Genomic DNA, 25,467 nt, shown 5'->3' with positions numbered 1-25,467 from the left:
AAATTTTCCTCTTTGTGGATGATACCAAAATCTCCAATAGAGTAGATACCCCGGATGATGTGAATAACATGAAGAAAAACCTAGCAAAGCTGAAATTTGGCAGCTAAAATGTAATGTTAAAAAATGCAAGGCTATTCATTTGGGCTGCAAAAACATGAAGGAATGGTACAGTTTAGGGGTGAAGAACTTATGTGCACGACAGAAGAACGGGACTTGGGTGTGATTGTATATGATAATCTTAAGGTGGCCAAACAGGATGAAAAGGTGACGGTGAAAGCTAGAAGGATACTAGGGTGTATAAGAAGAGATATGGCCAGTAAGAAAAAGGAGGTATTGATGTCCATATACAAGACTCTGATGAGATCTCATTTTTAATATTGTGTATAATTCTGGAGACCGCACCTTGAAAAAGATATACCGTATATACTTGAATATAAACCAAGATTTTGGGGCCAAAAAAATGGCCCAAAAATGGGGATCTTGGCTTATATTTGGGTCATCGCCTGCCCACCCCATCCCCTCACGGACTTGTTATAGGCCTCCGCCAGGCCTGCGGTATGGCCTGGTGGGGTTGGCTGAGACAAGAGGGATCCCTCCGGTCTCCTGTCACGGCCAACTCTGCCAATACTGTTTTACCTCCCTCCCGCCTCCCCATATGTACATTTCTGAATCCCTGGTGGTCTAGCAGTGTACTGGGCAGGAGTGAGCTTTCCGTGCTCCTGCCCCACACTAAGCCCATCCCTGAATGGCCACCTCGTGAGAACTCACGGCAACCATTCAGTGAATGGCTCAGCACCAGGCAGGTACGAGGAAAGCTCACTCATGCCCAGTACACTGCAGAGTTGCAAGAACTCGAGGCAGCCATTCAGGGAGAGTCTCAGCATGGATCAGCAGCACAGAAAGCTCGCTCCTGTCCAGAACACTGCTGATCACCAGGAATTCATAAAGGAATGTGGAGGGAGGTGGGAGAGAGGTAAAAATATTGGCAGAGTTAGCCAGGACAAGAGACAGGAGAGATCCTTCCTGTTCCAGCCTACCATGTCATACAGCAGGCCCAGTGGAGGCCTGCAGGACATCAGGAGTGAGGGGGTACAGGGTGTAGGGCAGGGAGGGGGGCTGGGTACAGATCCTGGCATGGAGGGAGGGGGGGCAAGGTGGAAATCCTGGCAGGGCAGGGAGGGAGGGGGCTGAGTGCAGAGCCTGGCAGGGCACATATTAACCTCTCCCCCATCTTATATTCAAGTCAACCTTTTTTCCTCCTTTTTGGGGGCAAAAAAGGTATCTCATCTTATACTCGGATTGACTTATATTTGAGTACATACCATAAAAAGGATGGAGTCGGTCGAGCGGAAAGTATTAAAATGGTGTGAGCTCTTCATTATAAATCATATGGGGACAGACTTAAAGATGTCAATATGTATAATTTAGAGGAAAGGCAGGAGAGGGGAGATATGATTGAGATGTTTAAATCTCAAAAATATACTAATAGTGGAGAAAAAGCCTCAACTGCATTAAAAAATGCTTTCAATATCAGATGGCAGCCCAGCGGGTTATAAGCCAGTCAAATTCTGTCTCATAGGCAAAAAACTCCACAAAGTGCAAAATGCTACTTTCAAAATGGGTTACCTAACACCACTGTGCACAGGAAAACAAAAGAACAACAAAAAGAACAGGAAAAAATGCTTCACTTATCTTCACTAGCTGGTATCCTTGCTCACAGACTGTTGCAATCGGGCCCACAGCTGTTGGGTTACCATCTGATACTGAAAACATTTTTAAATGCAGTTGAGGCTTTTTCTCCACTATTAGTAAATGTGCTTCAGTGAGTAGCTTCACCACTAGGCTAATAACATTGAGTATATTTTTGAGATTGAATTCTTGTTATTACATTATTTTTCTTGTGTGACAGAGATGTTTAAATACCTATGTGGCATAAATGTGCATAAGTCGAGTCTCTTTCAATTGAAAGGAAGCACTGGAATGGGAGGGCATAGGATGAAGTTAAGAGGTGATAGGCTCAGGAGTAATCTAAGGAAATATTTTTTACAGAAAGGCTGGTAACTGTGTGGTGAAGAAGTGTTGGAGACAAAGACTGTGTCTAAATTGAAGAAGGCGTGGGATAGGCATGTGGGTTCTCTTAGAGAGAGGAAGAGATATGTCTGAGTGGAGGAGTAGCCTCATGGTTAGTGCAGCAAGTTTCAAGTTTAATAAAAATTGGATTTGATCGCAAAATCGTAATTCAATGCGATTTACAAATAATAATAAAATTGGGGTAAAAAGAAAAACACATAAATCAAACCAGACGATTAAAACAACTTTAGACCAACCAAACACAGAAGGTAAAAAATAAAGGTTTAAATACAATTTATAAACAAATAAAAAGGGCAGGGTGATGAAACAATAGAATGGGGAAAAAGTTACCTGCTCAATTTTCACCTATCAGCATTACTAGTACTCTAACCTGCATCCTGAATATATAAAATTGCATAACTCAGTTAAAAGCGTCCTTAAAAAGCCAGCTTTTCAGGAGACTTTTCAACTTACTAAGTAATTTTTCTTCTTTTATATTAATTGGGAGCGAATTCCAGATTTGAGGGGCCGTGACTTTAAGATCCTAGTGTGCTGGGTTCAGTTCTCACTGCAGCTCCTTGTCACCATCGGCAAGTTACCCAACACTCCATCGCCCCAGATACAAAAACAGATTACAAGCCCACTAGGGACAGAGAAAGCACCTGCATATAATGTGTAAAGCACTGCATAGGTCTACTAGCATTACAGAAATAATTAGTAGTAGTACATTCTAGTACATTATGGGGCTCATAATTGAAACAGAAATGCATCTAAAAACCCACCTAAGTTGACACTTGGACGATCAAAATACAGGTCGTCCAAGTGCCGATAATCGAAATGGGGTTCTAGATGTATCCAGAGACTTTTTCGCCCTCTGAATCCTGCTGTGCACCCAGAGCAGAACAGAGGGTGGTTAGGGAGGGATGTGGGCAGGATGTGGGCCAACCTAGATTTAATCAAAAGTTTGACAAGATTGCTTAGACGGAACTTATAAGTTGTGACTTAAGTGATCTAAAAACAGGTCTAAGTGCCCATAAGGTATCCAAAGTGACCAGATAACCACTGCAGACACAAAGTACAGACCTTCACACACTACCCCAGTGATCAATGACTCCCACCCCCCGCCATAAAAAGCAGAATAAAAAAGTAGTCTAGGGGTAGGATAGTGAACCACAGAGAGGAGGATCCAGGCCCATAAGCCACTCTAACCACTGCATTCATGGTGGAAAATGCGAGTCCACCCCAAAAAACCCAAACTCTACTATATTGCCATGTAGAATGGTGGGTACAGTAGGTTTTGGGGTTTTTTTGCGGGGCTCACCATGACCTGCAAGAGAGTTTTGGTGAGAAGTTTATGTGGCACCCTTTTTGTGAAGTTCTCAGCAGTGACCTGTAAGGTGCCTTACTCCTCTGTTGTCATGTCTGGGTGGCTATTCCATTACTTTGCTGTCCCCTCCCACATCCAAAAGGTCTTGTTCTAGGTGTTTGGGACTTGGATGATTTTTTGGACTAGAATGTAGTATAAAGATAGATGTACTAGTGGTCTGGATGATCAAACGGCTAGGTGTAGAAGACGATTTTTGAAAAAAATATTTATTTTGGAAATAGTTTTTGAGAAAGGACTTTGGACACGGCCAACTTTGGGCGACTAGCGCCCTAGGTTCAAAACAGACTTAGACGTTTGTTTTGATTATACTCCTCCATGCCTTCAGTCTTAAAGATAATACTAAGGGCTCCTTTCACTAAGGTGCGCTAGCATTTTTAGCGCACGCCGCATTGCCGCACGTGCTAACCTCGCGCTATGTGCCAAGAACTAATGCCAGCTCAATGCTGGCATTAGCATTTAGCGTGTGCGGCAACGCAGCATGCACTAAAAACCACTAGCGCAGTTTAGTAAAAGGAGCCCTAAATTACTCCCTCCCCCCATACACACACACTCGCACACTTTTATAAATCTGTGCAAGAGGTTTTTAGCGCTGGCTGGTGCACTGAATTCTGCGCTGCTCTGACACCCATAGGAACTCTGTGACCATTGAAGCAGCGCAGAACATTCAGCGTGACGGCCAGCACTTAAAACCTCTTGCAAGGTTTTATAAAAGAGGGGGTTACTTACAAATCTTTAAATTAATTTATTTGATATTTGCTTGAAATGCAAGATCATTTGCTCGAGGTTAAAAAAGCCTGGCAGGATGATTAAAATTGTAAGATATATTTCTCGTTATAGGTTTCTTATTTTTGTTTACATATATGCGCATATTTAAATCACATTTTAGCTTATTTTAATTTTAAATGTTAGTCAGTAAGCCACCCCCCCCTGTTACAATAGCATAGCATGGCTTTCAGCGCCGGGCACGGCGGTAACAGCTCCGACACTCATAGAATTCCTATGAGCATAGGAACTGTTACCGCCGGAGCTGGCGCTATAAACCGTGTGATGCTTTTGTAAAAAAAAAAAAAGGGGAGGTAAAATATTAAACTAAAATAATAATTTAAAACTGATTGTTTATTGTAGCACCATATATCTTTACTTAGAAATCAAACTTTATTTTTATAATTCTTAAAATGAAATATACTGTGTAATGTTGGTATTATGGGTTTTTGAAATAAAATCTACATTAATAAATATCTTTTTCAGATGTCACCACAGCAGTCAAAATGATTAGTCAATGCAATTCTGTCTCACTAATAAATTTTGTTCTTCCCCAAGATATGAAACAGATTACAGTTGAGCAGTTTTGATTAAAATATGGCTCCCTGGCCTTTCAACTTGTAATTGTATTTAGAGTTCTTTTCCACATATATCCAGAAAACGGCAAGCCAATATTAATAAAACCTGGCTTAGTGCAGGTGCTAGCAGAGCAATAGGTTCTTGACAAAACTTATTTAGTTTCATTTGAAAGCTCACAGAACTGCACATTGTTTGTATAAAGCAGCTGTCTAGAAAACCAGGCATTACAAATCCTATTTAATTTATTCATGAAAGTATTAATACCCTTCTGAATGAAGGCTTGAAAATGATGAAGAGTAAAAGTGAATAAGATCATAAAGTTGCATTCTAGCATTCAGAAATAGGTCTTTGGTTATTGATGATGTTGTATAAATTTTATTGTTTATTATGGGGTGATTTTACAAATGTGCTGGAAAAAGGTGGCCTTCGCATGCCATTGTCACACATTTTCTGCCAGGCCATTTTCTACCACAACAGTAAAATATCTGATTTCTCATTTAAAAAAAAAAAAAAAATGAATGGCCATGTGCTGTGAACAAGTATATTTTTTGAGCTGTTGACTGCTGAAAATTACAAGTTACTGGTTTTGGGACTGTATGACTTACTGAGGCTACCAAAGAGATAAGTCTAATGTAATAGTTGGATAACATAATTCAGTAAAATAAAAATAGAAAAATGGAAAAAAAGAATAAAAAGGTAATAAGAGTGGATAGGTAGGGTTTTTTTTGCCTATGATTTGATTGGGAGCCAGTGACTTGACCACGCTAGAAAACCCAGCTGGGTTAACTGTTCCACGTTCTGAGGTTCTTTACCCTGCAATAATATTAGCGTATCACTATACTGATTATGATAATAACATATATACTAGGATAAGATACCTCAGTAGTACATAGCCCCACAATGTTTTTTTCTAATACACATGCTAATGTAGCCATTAGCGTACAGCCATTTAATCAAATTGGTGCATGAGCACGTACCAACACTTATTTATTTATTTAAACATTTATATACCACCTAGAATCTAAGCAGTTTCCATAAAAAGAATATACATAGTTTAAACACAAAACTTAAAATTAACAAGCTTTCATTCACTCCAAACTGAGATTATAACTTCACTCACGCTCAACTAACAATCAATTCACAACCTAGAAGTTCCTACAAACAGTTTATCCACAACATAGATGAACGATGAAAGCAGGGATTCGAACACTTGATGATGTTATCTCAAATAAGAAAATGCTTGAGTTTTCATGACTGCAACAAACATTTAGGGGTCCTTTTACAAAGACGCTGTAGCGGTTTAACACGTGGAATACCGCACATTAAACTGCCTGCCGCGCTAGTACCTAACGCCTAAATTGACGAGGAGTTAGGATTTTAGGCTGCCGCGGGGGTTGGTGCATGATGAAATGTCTGACACGCTAACCCCCTGTAGCGCGCCTTGATAAAAGGAGCCCTTAGTATTGCTAATTCTCAAAATTATAAGTGGTTGCAGTTGAAGCAGGGTTCCCTGATTGGCAAAATCTAAAAAATTATTATAGTTTACAGATCCTTTCCTTCCAAGTAGATTCGTTAGGGCCTCAGGCTGCCAGGTGGTATAAATTAATATCAAAGTTCTTGAATAAAAAATAAAAAAATGGTCTTCATGACATTTGGAGCATTGAGATAAAGCAGTATATTTCTGCGTCTCGATGGCCACAAATTTGGATTCGGAGATTGAAATGTACAGTGTCAGCATCTATGAGACAGACATGTTCTTTTTTAGTACACAGATCTTTTTGGACCCCTGTTAGGTTACATAAGTTAGATAATTCTAAATCTAATAGATGCTGGCACTGTCATTTAGACATTGGGACACTAGATCATCTGTTGTTCTATTGTCCTTTGATACTTAGCTTCTGGAGATCAATATGGGGGTAGAATAAATAACATTTTGGAATCATCAATTCCTTTAACGTATGAGGCAGTTATTTGTGGTACAATATTACATGTTAAACCCCTTACAGATCAATATAAAAGTTGTCTTTTCCTTATAATGACCGGGATAGCCTTCTAGATGATCACCCGAAATTGGAAGAAATGTGATTGTTTAAATTTTTCATTCTGATGGGCAAGTCTTTGCTCTAGTTATAGATTTGAAAGAATAAATGCTGAAAATTTAGGACATGGTAATATATTTAAATTAATATGGGGCCCGTTGGCATCTTATGTTACCTCACTGTAATTGTTTGTTGACTGTGAATCAGTTTGTTCTTTACTATGGTATATATCCAGGGCGGGGGGGGGGGAGGGATTCTTTATGTCATAAATTGATTTTTGAATATTTATAATTGAGATGGGTATGAAGACATTATTCAGAATAGATAGGATATTTATGATAATATATATTTGTGTTATATGGAATGATAATTGGGTGGATGGATGGGTAGGTGGGGGGGAGGGGAGAAATGGATGATTATGAACATGAGAAAGATGAATGTGCTTTTATTGTATTACTATGAGATTGCATTGGTTGTATTGCACTGTTGTAGTTTTGGAAATTAATAAAGAATATTAAAAAAAAAAATAGATGAACAAGAGTGTCTGCTTGTGGGCTCCATAAACCAATAGAGAAACTATTTTTATAAGGAACAAACTTAACCTGAACTGGAGTGGCTCTACAAATAAGCATCCACAAATGGCAGCCAATGGAGCTTTTGATAAGAAAGGGTGATATGTTCCTATTTCTTTAGGCCATAAATAAGGCAGACAGCAGTGTTCTGGACCACCCTTAATTTTCTAATAATTTTCTTGGGAGCGCCTACATAAATAATATTGCAATAGTCGAGAATATTCAGTAAAATTCAAGTAATACTCAAGTAAAATTGGGTGCTGTTTAGTGAATCACGCTGAGCAGCACCTATTTTGGAGGCGCCCATTAAATAGGCCAGCTCTAGGTACAACTAAAAGTTAGGCGCCCATGCGAGCGCTTAAGCACGCTTAAAAGCAGTGATTCTGTAAGAAGGCGCCTAACACGTAGCCACGCACACACCTAACATGCATAGCGCCTATTTTTTTGAAGACTGCTTAAATTTTTAGAGGTGCCTTGTTACAGAATCGCGCTTTCTTGATTAGTTTAGATGCCCTTAAAGCTTTTGATTGTGCAGCTTGGGATTATTTGTTCTCAGTTTTGGGTAAATATGGTCTGGGGGGCTCTTTTCTGGACATGGTGCGGATACTTTATGCCAACCCTAGTGTGGCTCTGCTGGTAAATGGAGCTGTGTCAGCTGGTTTTCGGGTGGAGAGGGGCACTCATCAGGGCTGTCCATTTTCTCACTTATTATTTATTTTATCTTTGGAACCATTGTTGTAGCGTATTAGGAAGGATAGCTCTATTCTGGGTCTTCCCGTGGGACAGGACGAAGTGTGTTGTTTGGCCTTTGCTGATGATGTCTTACTGTTGTTGACTCAACCCCAAAGTCTTTTCAAAACCTTTTGCATCTGGTTGATCTTCATGGGAGGGTGTCGGGCTTTGAATTAAATTTAGACAAATCTGAGGCTTTGCCAATTAGTGGGCACTCTTATGAGGATTGGACTTCCCCATTTCCTTTACAAAACGTGGCACACAGAATTAAATATTTGGGAATTTATATTACTGGTAACTTTAAAAAAGCTTAAGCTGAAAATTTTACTCTATTGTTGGGAAAGTCCTGGGACTTATTGGCTCTCTGGACTAAATTCCCGCTGACTTTGCGGGGAAAAATTGCTTTGTTTAAAATGGTATTGTTTCCAAAATGGCTTTATGTAATGCAAACCTTTCCTATGTATGTGATTAATAAGGATGTAGGTCAATATCACAAAGTTTTGCAAAAATTTCTTTGGAACAACAAGAAACCCAGACTGACCTTGGCACAACTTTCTCTGCCGGTGGGGAGAGGTGGTTTGGCCTTGCTGGATCTCAGAAGATATAATATTGCCTGTCTCCTCTGCCATCTGGTAGATTGGATTAAGAACACTCAACACTATATCCCTGTTTCTCTTGAACAGCAGTTGATGGCACCAACACACTTGTTATACTATCTTCATGCTAAAAGACCTCATTGGATTTTTCCTACTCGTTCTCATCCTTTGTTGAAATCAATGAGACAGTGTTGGCGTGGTTGTATAAATGTATGCATTTGCCCTTCACCTCTATTGTACTATTGCCCTTATTGGGGAATCGAGATTTGGACCCAGATGGCTCTAAGCTCTATTTTTGGAGATGGACTGACCATGGCTTATGTTATGTGCGGGATGTGGTCTCGGAGCATGGCCTTCCTACTTCCTTTCAGGATCTTCAAGCTTGGGGGATTTTTTAGGCTTGAGATTGGCTTTCTTATGGCCAAGTCATCCATTACCTACATTCTTTGGACTGTAATACTTTAAATGAAGACATGGCGGATATGATTCAGGAAACATTGACTTTGTCTCGACAGTCCCACACCAGCTTGTCCTTTCACCAGGTCAGTTTGAATAGTTGCAGTGTCCCATGGGATTACGATGCAATGGCGATGGTGTTTACGATGCAGTGGCGCATTTGACTCACTCAGTGCTTCTGCAAGAACAGCATTATAAATTTTTGCTATGACTTTACATCTCCCCCTATAAGGCATATGTTGCAGGGTTTGCTTCTCATGCCAGCTGACCTAAATGTCATTTGTCACCAGCTGGCTTATTTCATATGTTCTGGTCTTGCGACAGACTGCAAACCTTTTGGTCCTTTGTTGGTCTCCATTTACAGACAGTCATGCGGAAAAGAGTTCCTTTGTGGGCAAATGTCCTGCTTTTTGCTCAATTCTCTTCAATGGGATTTTCTAAGGGTAATTCCTTGCTGCTGCAAAAAGCTTCTTTGTTTGCTAGGAAATGCATTTTTTTACTGTAGCAGCAATTCGAAGCGCACTAACCCCCGTGGCAGCCTAAAATCCTAATGCCTCGCAAATGGAGGCGTTAGGTACTAGCACGGCAGGCAGTTTAACGTGCGGTATTCCGTGCGTTAAACTGCTACCGCGCCTTTGTAAAAGGACCCCTTAGTAAAAGAGGGGGTTAGTATTACAAGTGTGCTAGCATAGTATGCCAGACAGTATGATATATATATCTGGCATACTGTGCAAGCACAATTGTAATACTATGTTTATCATGCTATGCTAAGCTTATATATATATAACACTATGTTGCCATGCTAAGCTGCATAGGATGAAGTTAAGATGTGATAGTCTCAGGAGTAATCTAAGGAAATACTTTTTTACAGAAAGGGTGGTAGATGTGTGGAATAGTCTCCCAGTGGTGGAGGTGGTGGAGACAGAGACTCTGATTTCAAGAAAGCCTGAGATAGGCACATGGGATCTCTTAGAGGAAGAGATAATGTTTACTGTGGATGGGCAGACTAGATGGGCCCTTTGGCTTTTATCTGCCATCATGTTTCTATGCTAATGCTTTAAAGCAGGGGTGTCCAACCTTTTGTCTTCCCTGGGCTGCATTGGCCCCCAAAAAAATGTTTCTGGGGCTGCACAAACGTGCAAACGCTGCAGCAAGAAAGAGGAGGAAGCCGGCAAGACGGTAAACACCCGGGGGCAGCAGAGGAAAACACTGCATCGCCCTTGACCGGGGCCGCACAAAATACTTCATGGGGCCGCATGCAGTCCTTGGGCTGCAGGTTGGACACCCCTGTTTTAAAGGTTTCTGAAGCAAAAGGCAAGATGAAAAGGGAAGTTCAGTGCTGTGCCTCACTACCATTCTAAACATTGCATATATTAGCCTATTGTTTGCTTAGATATGCAAGTAATTTAGGGCTTTATCCAGCAAAGATATTTCCATAGGCGTAAAATGCCCTTTAGAAACAGAATAGTAGAGTATCACAGCAACCTGATTCTACTTTATAAATAATGCACCTAATTAAAAAAAGCATGTTGTTATGGAAATATTCACACGCTTGTGATATATTTATAATAGTGTTATATGTCAAGCAAAGGGCAGAAATAAAATACAATGATGCATGGGGAAAATACAGAACAAATACTTTATTGGGATTTTACAAACATAAACTTCTGAACTGTAGATTCCAGGTTAGTAAGGTAAATCAAATTTATGGTATTTCCCGAATGCTTTTTATTTAGTGTGCAGCCGTGGGACATATATCTGCAGACATCAGATCATTTATATGGCTCAAGAATTTTGCTGAATTATGAGAGGTGACAGAAATGTTGCAAATCTGCTTGCCTTATTAATTGTGTGTGCAGGTTGGTACAGCATAGTCTGCTACAACTGAATACAGGGAAAAAAAAGCCCCCCAAAACCCAAATATTAAAGCTTCTGAACACTAATCAGTTATGATATTTACAAAATATTTGTTGTGCATAAAGGTATGCTTATACTTTGTTTTTGCAACACCACCCTGAGGTACCATATTAAACAAAATATATAGCTAAAATATAATAGAGTATGATTGTCATGTTACTTTATTGGAATGCAGAGAGATAAAGGTTAATAAAAACAAACAAGAATATCTATAAGATGATATTTAACTAAAAAGGCAAATTTACATAGCAGGTGAAGTCAAGCAACCCAAGACCTAATTATGCACTGTGCCACAATAATAAAAACAGGTGAGTATGATAACAGATTTACTGGAAAGCAAAATGGGAACAAATTATCAAAGATACTGTTGCAAATTAGAAATCCCTATGCAGTTGGTCTAAACTTATTTGCATATAGAGCCACACTTAAAAATGTGACTATTTGGTTTATATGTCTCTGTGTCCAATAGTGGTATGTAGACAAGCTTATCAGGGTCAATTTATGGATATATAAATATGGAAGTTCGAAAGAAAGCAGTCAGCAGAATATCCTCCTTCATGTGAGGTCTGTTACAGTCATTCTTTACACTTATAAGCACTTCAAAACAGAAAGTTCTACAGCCGCTAACCATTTATCAGTTGTTGTGACATGAAAAGAGTTCTTAGAATACAAAAGAAAGGTAAAAAAAATAAAATAAAATGCCTCAGGGCCAACCTCACGACCAGAAGACTTTAAATGCTTAATAAAATCCAATAAAAGTAACAATCCAATGCATTTGTCATGTCAGATATAGAATAGTGCACTTCCAGGACACCATCTTTTGACTCATGAGCATTTCGAAAAGATACATGTCTTTTTTTTATTTGGGGAGGTGGTGGTGGGGGGGGGGTTGTTCTCTTTGGTGTGCCAGAAAGGAAAAAGGGCTGCATTGTTGACGTTTCATGACATGTTCTATGGGGATCTGCAGTAACATGAATTCTTGCAATACAAATGTGAAAAAAAATTACAGTTCTCCTCTAGAGTTTATGTAATGAATATTATTAATGTATTGGCTTGCCCTGTACTCTGGAGAGGTCATGGATTGAGAGGGCTGGTCAAATGGGTGAAAGAAAGGGGTAAGTAGGACATATTAGATCATTTTTCCTGAGCGACTGTTCAAATTCTCCTTTTAACCTATTTTTTTTTCTCTCTTTTAACACCCAGGACTTTTTCAAAAGCACTCTTATTTTCCTTTTTTTCTCTGTAGTTTGGATATCTTTATTTTAGCTTTATTAACCAGGGTGTTATTGTCTTTTGTAGAACCATCTCTCTTTGTTACTGTGGTTTGATGATAAGGTGCAAATGGAAAAACAACAAATGCCAGGCTCTATTCTTATTTGCATTTTCAAAAGAAGAAAAATAAAAAAAAACCTCTAAAGTTGCCTTTGAAGTGCAATATACGGACAAACTTATGTGCAAATGTTTTTTGCCATCAAGTAAGGAAGAAGACTCTGAAGTTCTGGATAATTTTAATTGAAAAGCCAGTCACTCTTGGTTTGCTTTTGATCTCTATAGCACAGCCTGTTTATTCCTTGTCTCTCATCTCAAAAAAAATAAAAATAAATAAAAAATATTTCTTCCTAATCTATTTAACAAGTTTATCATGGTAACAGAGGAAGAATGTGTGTCTTGGTGGAAGGATGGGAAGAAGTTTGTTTGGATATTTGGGTGCATACATTGTCTTCTGGATTCTGTATAGATCACCCAAATTTGGGCATGGACAGTGGCGTAGTGAGAGTGGGAAGCACCCAGGGCAATGGTGCCCCCACATCCTCTTCTCTGCCCCACCCCTGCTCCTTCCCTACCCCATATCACACTTGTGCCTTCCCTTCCCCCGTACCTCATTCAATCTTTGCCAGCACGAGTGGCTTCTCCAGCCTGCTGGTTGTGCCAGCGTTGGCTTTCCCTCTGACATCACTCCCTGGCCCTGCGACCCGGAAGTGATTTCAGAGGGGATACAGGCTGGTGCAGACAGCAAGCCCAAGAAGTGGCTCATGTTGGTGAAGATTTAAAAAGGTACAGAGTGGGGGAAAGGAGAGTACGAGCATGGTGTGGGGTCAGTGAGGTGGTGTGCCCCCACCAAGAAGGTGCCCAGGGCAGTCCATCCCCCTGCCCCCCACTCTTCCTTACTACACCGCTGAGCATGGATTCCAGATTTGCACATAAAGTAATTAGTCATTTAGGCACTAAAGGGGGGGGGAATTCATCAAGGGTCACCAATCGATTTAGCATGTGTTAAATGCTAAAACGCCCATATGATTTTTATCATTGGTTACAAATGCAACACTTTCTTCTTTCTAGTAAATAGCCCTTGACAGACTCAGATACCTCAGATTTTATTACACTATTGGGGCTCATTTTTGAAAAAGAAGAACATTCAAACAGTGGCATAAAGAGGCAGATGGACATTTTTCTTGCCAAGCCCTTCCAATATGCTATTTCTAAAACATATTTTCTAGCTGCATTTCTATGCTGTTGATCAGTAGTTTATCCAAATCTTGAGGGAATATGCTAGAGGTATGGTATGGGCGAGATTAGGGTGGTCTTATGACTTTTACACTTTTCTGTTGTAATCAAACATTTAAGAATATGTCCAGGGAACAGTTTAGACATTTGGGTCTAGACCTATTTAATAATGAATAAGTGCCAAAAGGTGATCAAACTGACCAGAGGGCTTCTGGAGGGATGTAAAAATGCCCCCATTCAGTAGTCACTGGTTCCCTTCCACCCCCTAAAGATGTTAAAATAACAGTATATACCTGTCTATAAGAGAGTATCCAATGTTATGGCCAGTCCATGTAGAGCAGCAAGTAGGTTCCTGGAGAAGCTTAGTGGGCATAGAGATGAGGACTCAGGCCATATCCCACTCTAACAACTACACTTATGGTGGAATATGTGAGCCTTCCAAAATCCACCCAAATCCCACTGTCCTACATATAGATAGCACCTGCAGGCATGAGAGTCTATTGGGGTGGTCTACAATTGGGTCCAGAAGGTTTTGGGTTGGTTTTAGAGAGCCCATCATATACTATAAGGGGATTATGGTGAGATGTTATGAAAAGTTCACTACAGTGCCCCCTAGGGTGCCCCACTGATCTGCTAGGATGTCTGTGTGGTCAGTCTACTAAAAATGCTGACCCCTTCTACTTCCCAATGGCTTATTTTCTGCATTTTTCTTTTGGATGGATTTTTTTCAAAAATGGTTCAAAAAGTGACATACATTTGGAAAATGGCCATTTTCGATAAAACAAGAAAGACATTTAGCAGTTTTGAAAATGGACACGTTTGGTACTAGATTTTTGTGTAATTTCTGCAAAATGTCTAAACTCTGATTTGGATGTTATATCAAAAATGGCCCTCCATGTATACTTGGGTCTGTTCAGGGGGATACTACTCCTTTATTTTATAAAGCGTTATGTTCTGTAATTTTTACCTTTAAAAAATAGTACTAAATCTGCTTTGGATTCTGATATTTCATGGAGAGGTTGCAATATTGACTGGTCACTCTTGTCCAAAACAATAGAAGTTCTAACTGATTCCACAGAACACAAAAGGAAAACCAAAACCAAAAATAGAACAATGGAGATGATGTTCTTGATATAAAGGTTTTAATTGCAGTAATTCTTCACAAATTAAGGGGTCCTTTTATTAAGATATGCTAATCAATTTAGCATACACTAAAGATTAGCGTGCGCTAAATGCTAAGATGCCCATAGGAATATAATGGATGTTTTAGCATTTAATGCACACTAAATCGGTTAGTGCACCTTAATTAAAAAAAACTTTAGTGCTGTATTGCTTGATTTTACTTTTATGTTTTGTGACTTTATCCATTTTTATGTCTTAGGCCCTCCTTTACAAAGTTGCATTAGTATTTTTAGCACCGGCCATGGTGGTAAGAACTGCGACACGCAGAACATCAGAGTTCTTACCACCGCGGTTGGTGCTAAAAATGCTAGCGCGACTTTGTAAAGGAGGGGGTTAGTCTTTTGTGTGGTGTTATATACAAACCTTTTCTGTTTTTGAGGTTTATGTCAGGGAAGCAAAGAGGTTAAAAGAAGACGTAAAGTTAAATGATGTATTAAAACTTATAGCAAAATTGTCTATTGTAGATTGGCTTACAGTGATAAAGCGAATTTTAACCTCGGTTTATATTTGAGTCAACTTTTTCCCCCTCTTTTGGGGAAAAAGGTTATCTCAGTTTATATTTGGATCGGTTCATATTCTAGTATATGGGTATGTTTGTTTTTCTTTTATTGGTTTGGCTGTTTTAAAGTTTTATGTGTAATATCCTTAATTTTAATAAAAATGTTATGAACAAAAAATATCAATTAGAATTATGAAGCGTTTAATTGGCAGTACTTAGGAATTACGCACAGGTATGCCTTATGTCCTTTTCTGTAACATGATATTACAGTATAGAATTCCTGTATTTATGCACCTCACTGCCATGAGCTGGATACCAGCCTTTGGCAGGCATAAATGCTCATGCCCTTAGTTAGCCACAAAGCTCCGATTCTATATATAGCCTAAAAAACAGCACCGAATAGTGCAATGCTAAACTCAATTCTATAAAAGTTAGGCACACTATATAGAATCACGTTTAGTGCCATCTAAGTGACCTTAGCCACTTAGGTAGGCATCCTAATTTTTAGGTGCACCATATTTATCCCAGGGTTTTCTTTGCCTGAATACCTGCACCTAAGTTGTATTCACGACAGCGCCTAAGTCAAAAGCTGGAGCCTAACTCAAAAACATGCTCACAATCCGTCAGCTTTTAACTATGCGCTTTAGACTAGGTGCCTACTGAATAATTTCAGTTAAGAGGTATTAATTGGTAATTATCAGCACCAATTTAGCATATTAATCAATTAAGTTAGACACCTACATCGGCTAGGCACACTAAGCTAATACTCTATAAAGGATACTCCATGTAGAGTGCCCTTTACAGAATACTAGCTTAGCGTGGATCATTGCAATACCTAATTGTAGGCACCATTTATCAAATCAAGCTCTACAGAGAAAATTCTAGAAACGACACCTATGTAAATAAAGAAACAATGTTTAAAATGGCAAAAAATAGTAAAATTAAAATGTCTACTAGCACCTAAATAAAAGGCACTAAAATCATGCCTATGTAGGTATTTTAGGCCGCAAATGCTACTGTAGGCATGGCCAATGCCAGAAGTGGCATTAGGCAGCCTAAGGTGCCCACATAGGTGCAATTCATACAAGGATATGCACCAGAAATGTAGGCCTAGAAAACTGTGGCCTACATTTCTGATACCTATCTTTCCCGCGGGCATGATTCTGTAAAAGGTGCTGATGCATGATTGACATGTGATCAGCAGCTGCTTTTAAGCAACTGATGATATCAGCACTGTTTATAGAATTTGGGCCTAAGCGTATATATTGTTGGAAAAATGATTGTCCCATGTTGTTCAGTATGGGTTGTATCATAGTTATTAAAATTAATATTCAGTTGCTCTCTTCTGATTTTACATAATGTAACATAAAAAATTTACTTCTATATCGCAGTCACTGTTAAGTTCTAAGTGGTTTACAAAAGAAAAATAATACAGAAGAATAAAAAGTTTTAATCACCTAAGTATCTAGAGAACAAGTACGTTTTCAGATGTCTCCTAAATAATTGGTAAAAGCAAGATGTCATGATTAGGGAAACTAAATCCGTATCCCAAGCTGCTGCCTGGTATGGCAAGAGGCAATGGTTGTATCTGTTAGTAAATGTGAAAGAATCTAAAACAGGGCTGCCCAAGTCCAGTCCTCGAGATCTACTGGTAGGCCAGGTTTTCAGGATATCCACAATGAATATGCATGAGAGAGATTTGCCTGCACTGCCTTCTTGGTATCTTGGTATGCAAATCTTTCTCATGCATGTTCATTGTGGATATCTTGAAAACCTGGCCAGCCAGTAGATCTCGAGGACCGGTCTTGGGCAGCCCTGATCTAAAAGATAGTTAGGTGCCAAACCAGTCAAGATCTTATAGCAGATACAACCGAACTTAAATCTGACACCAAGCTTCCATCGGCTACCAGTGGAGTTCCCCCCAAAAATGGGTCACATGATCATACTTTTTCAAATTGAAAATAAGTCAAACTGCTGAGTTCTGAACAATACTTAATCTGCACAGGTTTTTTTGTGTGCCAACTAGATGGACAATATTACAATAGTCCAGTTAACTCAAGACTACAGATTGAACCAGCAGTTTAAATGAAGAGGCATCGAAATACGCTCTCAGCGCCCACAATTTCCATATTGTATAAAAGCCTTTTTGAACCAAAGAATCCACTTGGTTCTTCATAGTTAGTCTGATCCAAAATTACACCTAAGATCTTAATGGTCTGTTGGACAGGATAGGTTATGTAATTCATAAATTAATGATGTTTCAGTGCTATTTTGGCATGGGGATGCATAGAAAAATTTTGTTTTTTCCGAATTAAGCTTCAAACCATTCATGTATTGTTGAGCTCTGTGTTTGAGTTGGTGGTAATGCTGGGGAGGCGGTGTTCTGGAATGCTCATTGATTTACTTTATTTCAAGGAAGAGCAAGATGGAGGAAAGAAGGTATTAAAAATGACAGAAACTTCAGTTTTTTTCAGTTTTGATGAATGTGCTTAATAATATTTAGGGGAGTAGGGCAATTTTCAGACTACATGTTTACTAATTTACAAATTTTTGAATATTGCTCCAAAATAAGAATGACAACTTACTGCTGTCTGGATTTGTCATAATTTATCAAATGATGTCATATGGCTTAATGAATTAAATGCTCCTTTTATTAAACGCCAGTAGAAGTAAATGCTCTGATGTTCATAGGAATTCTATGAGAATCAGAGTATTTACCTTGCCGGTCTGCAGTAGAAACTTCTACCAACGTTTAGTCCAAGGGGGTCTTCAAAAAGTTTCCATACTTTTATTGTTTTAAACACTATTTATTAAATATCTCAAAAACAAATTACAGCAATACTTGCAAGGTGTGCCATCTTGCCTGACTGATTAGTCACATGACATTCTACAACATGTCCTCTTACCACTTCACCCGCCCCAACCATTTCCCACAAAAAAATATTAAAGTGTGGAAACTTTTTGCATAAAACCCAGCGTAAGATAGGGATTAAAAGCATACTTGTTAATTTATGGCAATGAAATAGACCACCAGCAAGACATAAAAAGCTATCATTTATTAAAATCTAGAGTAATTGTTATGATTTTGGCCTCTTTTTATCAAGCCACGTTAGGGTTTTTTTTTATCGCCGGCCATGGCGGTAAAAGCTCTGACGCTCATAGAATTCCTATGAGCATAGGAGCTTTTACCGTAGTGGCCAGCGATAAAAATCCCTAACACAGCTTGATAAATGGGGGCCTTTATTAAGTGCATGGTGCTATGGTAAATAATGCATACTCCTTTGTGGTGCTGACAGTGATTTCAAGATATTTTTTTCTGTTTATTTTTTTAGGTCACGTGTGCAAATTTAACAAACAGTGGAAAATCAGAACTTCTAAAATCAGGAAGCTCCAAATCAGCACTAAAGCACATATGGACAGAAAGTAGCAAAGACTTGTCCATCAGCCGATTTCTGTCACAGACTTTGCATGGCAAGGAAAATGAAACTGCTTTGGATCTGCGCTATGACACCCCAGAACCTTATTCAGAGCAAGATCTCTGGGATTGGCTGAGGAACTCCACAGATCTGCAGGAGCCTCGCCCCAGGGCTAAAAGACGGCCTATTGTCAAGACAGGGAAATTCAAGAAAATGTTTGGCTGGGGTGATTTTCACTCCAACATTAAAACTGTCAAGTTAAACCTATTAATAACAGGGAAAATTGTAGACCATGGCAATGGAACCTTTAGTGTTTACTTCAGGCACAATTCCACCGGTCAAGGGAATGTGTCTGTGAGCTTGGTGCCCCCTACCAAAATTGTGGAATTTGACTTGGCTCAGCAATCAGTGATTGATTCCAAAGATTCCAAGTCCTTTAATTGCCGTGTTGAATATGAAAAGGTTGACAAGGCTACCAAGAACACACATTGCAACTATGATCCTTCAAAAACATGTTATCAGGAGCAGACCCAAAGTCACGTGTCATGGTTGTGCTCTAAGCCCTTCAAAGTAATCTGTATTTACATTTCATTCTACAGTACAGATTATAAACTAGTACAGAAAGTGTGTCCTGATTACAACTACCACAGCGACACACCCTACTTCCCTTCTGGTTGATGATAAAATATGGTTGAGACTGAAGCTTGGGGAATAAAAAAATAAAATAAAATAATGACACATGGATCTTACCATGAAGAAGGAAGCCACACCTATTGCCTGGAATGTGTTCACCTTGCCGCTGAAGTCAGCTGTCGGCAGAGACAATACGCTAATGGAAAACAATCAAATGCAATTTCTTCCTAGTTAACTTCATGTATCAGTATATAATAGTGAGATATAATGGATATGATAAACCTGGACACATGCATAAACATTTATTGTATCTTTTATGCGGTGGGATTCTGCTTTAGAGGGTTTTTATTGTCTGATATATGATGCGTCAGGATAATATCTCATCAAGGACCAAGGATGAACCATAGAAGGAGCAACAACACAGATTGATATGGAAATTTCATTTTGAATTGTGAATATACTACAGTGAACAAACCTCACTCTGATAATATCCTCTCACAGACAGGCACTGTATAAGGAAATAAATAATGCCTAAAAAGTATGCAGTTGTGAAACAGGGAAAACACATCTCCAGGTTAGCACTACTTATTGTTTGAACACTGGAAGTACACATTGACTTCTTTCCCCCAGAATGAAATAGGCACGTTCAAGGTAGTACAAGGTGGCTTTTTTTTCTGTGGCAGGACCTGTTTTTGGTAAAGATGAGCACACATTTGTAATTTACATGTGGAGAAGACATTAGGATTTCATGTTTCTCAATTTGCTGTTGAGCTTTGCAAGTTGAGATCAATTGCACAGCTGAAAACTATCATGAAATATAAGAGAAAATACTGTACCTGTCAGAACTCCTGTAAGTTATAAGTGACTGACATCTTTATTGCAGTATATTGTAATGAACTAAATATCCTAGTCTTCATTTGTATGAATGGTTTGTATTGTATATAGTTTAACCATTGTTCCTTGCGCCACTTATTAATATTAACTTGTAATTGTCTCTCTGCTTGTTACTGGTTAAAAAAATAAATAAAGAAAACAAGGAAACGAGGAATCAGTTTTATCAATGTAGCTGTAAACTGTTAAAAAAAGGACAGAATTATGCACAAAGCATTTATTCAGCTAAAGTATTGTTGACCGCTATAAATAGACAACATTAAAGGTCTGTCTGTATTTAGATATTTTATTTCTGGACAAAAGACAAAATGTACATAAAAATAAAATAAAGTTGAGTTTCAATATTTATAGATTTATCTTGGTTTAATGGAAGTTACCGTACTTAAAGGTTTTGCCATAAATGGATAAGTGATTTTAGATGTAGAGTGCTTCACTGATGTGTAGGTTCCCGTTCTGCCACCAAAAGCACACATTCGTTGTCAATCTAGAGAGCAAGGTACAGTATAGAAGTTTCAATTTTGCCTAGCGATCCACACAGAGATGACATTTGCTATCATTCATTTTTCTCTCAGATTAATTCCACTCGGCAATTATTCAAAAAGAGCATATATCCTTACTCAGGGTGTGCCTGCGATTATCTTGTTCAAGCTCAAAGCTAACCTGCCTAGACTGATACAAATTAACACTGGTTTTTGATTTATTTTTGTACATAAACCTTTTAGTCTATGGAAGGGGAATAAGGGTAAAAATGAGGGGTTTTACCAAATATTAACTATTATGCAAAGAATCATTATAAGGTATTTGTCCCCCAAAATAACTGCATACATCATTGTGACTATAAACTTGTCTTCAGAGCTAACTGAGTCAATTGTATAGGCCTGACATTCAAAATCATTTAAGAATGTAGTTATCAAGATGGACTACCATTAATATGTGTTATTTTACCATTAATCCCAGTTATTGGCAACTAGATCCCATTGCATAAAATGGGACCTGTGCTAAAATAGCATGTAACACTGGAAGTCGCATCTCACTCAGATTGATCATAAAATACACAACACATATAAAGTGGAAAAAAAATGGGCCGCAGCTTTATTGTCATAAAATCAGACTTTAACAAAAACTTAGAACTTTCCAATACAGTGTAGCTTATTCTCAAAATTCTGGAGCTACTCGGTGGCGAACTAGCTCCTCATCCAAAATTCACCCCCATTCCCCACTTCCCTTTCGGCAAGACACGCGGTGGCGCAGAGTCCAGCCGCCACCCATGGCGGTATCGCACATGAGCAGTTAACAAAATTTAATCACCCAATCTGTTGCATAGCTACACTGATCCAAAATTGTTTCCCCAACATAGAAATTTTCCGCCAACAAAACTGCGACAAACCAACCCCCCCCTCCCCACCCGCCAAAAAACACCAAACCACCCAGAGAGGACCCATAAAGAGGGAAGGGAAGGGCGGGATAAATTTCCCTCACAACTCTAACCTTCCTACACTCCCTCCCACTTTAATTCTCCCTTGCCCGCCAATTCTCCTCACAAAAAACCCTCCAATCCCAGAGCCCCTTCCTCAGCCAATCCACACTTTCTCTCTCTACCCTATCCTTGCATCTCTTACTTCCATACTCCTCCCTTTTTCTAACTTGCCTAACAACCCACTACCTATTCTCCTAACTTCCTGCTAATATCAATTAACCCTTTTCTTCCCCAACCCAATCTTCGCTAGCTCATCCAGCGTTATAAGCCCGCAGATTAATCTGCAAGCCACTTTATTGGGAAAATAACACATCTTAATGATAACCAAAGTGTCAAGTTAGTATTCTATAAATAATGCTCTTCTCAATGCGCCCTTTACAGAATACTAGCTTACAACGAATCGCTCCAGTGCCTAACTTTGGGCACCGTTTATTGAATGTGCGTAAATGTTTAGAGTATTAATGTTTGTGGTTGCACATACATGCATAAGTGCTATTCTGCAAATAGAAGTATTTCTTCTGGTTACTTCTAAGCCTATTCCATTTCACCTTTATCCTATGACCACCTCATTCCAGAATTTCCTTTCAAATTAAGAGTTTCACCTCCTGTGCATTTACTATGGGGGTATTCAAAGTCTCCATTATATCTCCCCTCTCCCACCTTTCTTCCAATGTATACATGTTGAGATATTTAAGTCTGTCCCACTGACAATTTTAGTAGCCACCCTCTGGACCAACTTCATCCTGTTTATAACTCTTTGAAGGCACAGTCTCCAAAATTGTATACAATATTCTATATGAGGTCTCATAAGAACATGAGAGTTATCATTCCTGGGACAGGCCGAAGGTCCATGAAGTTTAGTACAATATTCTGGTTCCAAGAGTGGCCTGGCAAGATGCCAAGGAGTAAAACAGATTTTATGTTGTTTACCTGAGGAAGAGGCAGTGGATTTCCCCAAGTCCATTTTAATAACAGCTAATGGACTTTTATTTTTAGAAATTATCCAAACCTTTTTTAAACCCTGTTAAGCTAATTGCTTGTACCAAATTCCAGAGTTTAATTACATGAGTGAGTAAATATGTTATCCAGTTTGTTTTAAATCTACTATTTAGTAGCTTCATCAAATGCCCCCTAGTCCTACTATTCTTGGAAAGTGCAAACAACAGATTCACATCTACCTGTTCCGTTCCACTCAGTATTTTGTAGATATCTCTCCTGAACTGTCTCTTCTCCAGACTGAAGAGCCCTAGCCACTTTAGCCTTTCCTCATAGGGAAATCTTTCCATTCCTTTTATCATTCTCATCATCCTTTTCGGTATCTTTTCTAATTCAGCTATATCTTTTTTTGAGATATGGTGACCAGAACTGCACATAGTATTAGATGTGAGGCCGCACCAGAGAGCAATACAAAGGTATTATAAACATTCTCATTTTCACTTTCCATTGCTTTCCTGATAATTCCTAATATTCTATTTACTTTCTTAGCTGCCACTGCACACTGAGCTGAGAGTTTCAACTTATCCTTAATGATGTTACCTATGAGGGAGTGCTGAAAAGTTCTTAGATCAACCAAGAAGAGAATGACATGGATATAAGTTCAATCAATGATCTGAAACAATGTCAAAACAGAGAATCTTGTTTCTGAAAACTGGCACTTAACAAAATAAGATAACATTTTTTTCAGCTACGGTGGCAAAATAATGCTCAGAATTTAGGAAGTTGATTGGTTGGGCTGAGAACTTTTCAGCACCCCCTCGTAGATCCTTTTCCTGTGCAATCTGCGGTTGGACATTTTGTGCAAGGTGTCTAAAACCCCAGTGGAAAAAAATGTCCATTTTCAAAGCTTCCAGAAGTCTATCTTTTATTTTTGAAAATGACCTAGGTATAAATTTTGGTCCTTATGTAATTTTGTTCTTTATAATAGTATCTACCATTTTGTCCAGCACCGAGACTCATATGTCTATAATTTCCCAGATCACCTCTGGAACCTTTTTTTAAAATCAGCATCACATTGGCCACCCTCAAGTCTGCTACTATTCTGGATTTTAAATATAAATTACAAATTACTAGCAATAGCTCTACAAGTACAGTTTTCAATTCTATTATTACTCTGGAATGTATACCATCTGGTCCGGGCAATTTGTTACTATTCAATTTGTCAAATTGCCCCAGATACTTATACAGAGCTGCTATCACCTTCCTTTTCCTACTGGTCATTCTTCTCCCTATGCATTCAAGCATCCTTCTAACTTTTTCTGGTTAGGTATGCAGGAATAAACACTGAATATCGAGAGTACACACATGATTTTCAGGTCCACTGAGAATCTGAATATTCAATTCTGATACCCAAACACAGTTTTGCATTGAATATCGATCTAATTCAGCTCACAGATACCAGTGGCTTTAAAACTGTTGACTACTACAGACTGAATATCATTTGATATTCTCCTTAATTTAAGCATGCCAGTCATTTAGTGAGATTTAGGAGCTTACTGCTAAAACAACTGATAAATCATAACTTCTTTTTCCCACCACGAATCTGCCTATTTCCCCCGACTTTTAAAGTCTTTTTATGAGTTTAGTTAAATACTGAACCTAACTCTCGAAATAAAGAGCATTATCCCTTTGAATATCAGACTCAAAACATTTATTTACACTGAAACACTTTCAAAAGTTATCTTGGTTGCTTGATGGCAAGCTCATAATCATGGTAATGGGATGGGGGGTGTCTATATAGCAAATGTACGAAGTAGATCTTTACTTTGCAAAGTACCTCATATTTGTTTCAAGCTTCTAAGGATGATGCTTCTATTTTTTTTTTTTAGTTGTTCTGTATAATTGTGAGTTGTTATAGCGTCCTTTTCAAGGATAGGCAGAGAGCAAAATGAATGCAGTGTGAGTGTATTAAAAAGCATTGTGTATTAATTGCAGTGTGAGTGTATTAAAAAGCATTGTGTATTAATTGCAGTGTGAGTGTATTAAAAAGCATTGTGTATTAATCAATTAAGTTAGACACCTACATCGGCTAGGCACACTAAGCTAATACTCTATAAAGGATACTCCATGTAGAGTGCCCTTTACAGAATACTAGCTTAGCGTGGATCATTGCAATACCTAATTGTAGGCACCATTTATCAAATCAAGCTCTACAGAGAAAATTCTAGAAACGACACCTATGTAAATAAAGAAACAATGTTTAAAATGGCAAAAAATAGTAAAATTAAAATGTCTACTAGCACCTAAATAAAAGGCACTGAAATCATGCCTATGTAGGTATTTTAGGCCGCAAATGCTACTGTAGGCATGGCCAATGCCAGAAGTGGCATTAGGCAGCCTAAGGTGCCCACATAGGTGCAATTCATACAAGGATATGCACCAGAAATGTAGGCCTAGAAAACTGTGGCCTACATTTCTGATACCTATCTTTCCCGCGGGCATGATTCTGTAAAAGGTGCTGATGCATGATTGACATGTGATCAGCAGCTGCTTTTTAAGCAACTGATGATATCAGCACTGTTTATAGAATTTGGGCCTACGTGTATATATTGTTGGAAAAATGATTGTGAAGATATTACTCATTGTTTTACCATGGATACCATGAAAACTTAAGAGACTGTGGACTCCCCTGTACAGATTTTGGAAGCCTTGCTATAAAGAATAAAAATAGTGGAAAGATGTACAGGAAAGCTAAAATCTATTAGGCAGCTTATGTGCAGCTAACACTCTTTGGATCTCCGCCTCCATCTGTGAACCT

General features: G+C 38.7%; 1 protein-coding gene across 3 annotated transcripts in view; it reads left to right on the top strand.

Annotated features, from left to right (window-relative positions):
- Positions 1 to 20,526, top strand: part of NXPH1 (neurexophilin 1) — a 558,790-nt gene extending 538,264 nt beyond the window's left edge. Inside the window, exon 2 of one of the 3 annotated variants that reach the window (XR_004538120.1) lies at positions 18,629 to 18,744. Coding sequence is in view for 1 of the 3 variants with exons in the window: in XM_033931009.1 (XP_033786900.1) it covers positions 18,629 to 19,390 (762 nt within the window). In the remaining 2 variants the exon portion in view is untranslated. Of the gene's footprint in view, positions 1 to 18,628 lie in introns of all 3 variants that reach the window. The other 2 variants (XR_004538121.1, XM_033931009.1) reach the window with 2 other exon arrangements.
- Positions 20,527 to 25,467: the final 4,941 nt, after the last annotated feature.

Source organism: Geotrypetes seraphini, chromosome 2 (assembly GCF_902459505.1).
Source record: "Geotrypetes seraphini chromosome 2, aGeoSer1.1, whole genome shotgun sequence".
Lineage (NCBI taxonomy): Eukaryota > Metazoa > Chordata > Amphibia > Gymnophiona > Dermophiidae > Geotrypetes > Geotrypetes seraphini.
This window is presented reverse-complemented; position numbering and strand designations above follow the sequence as displayed.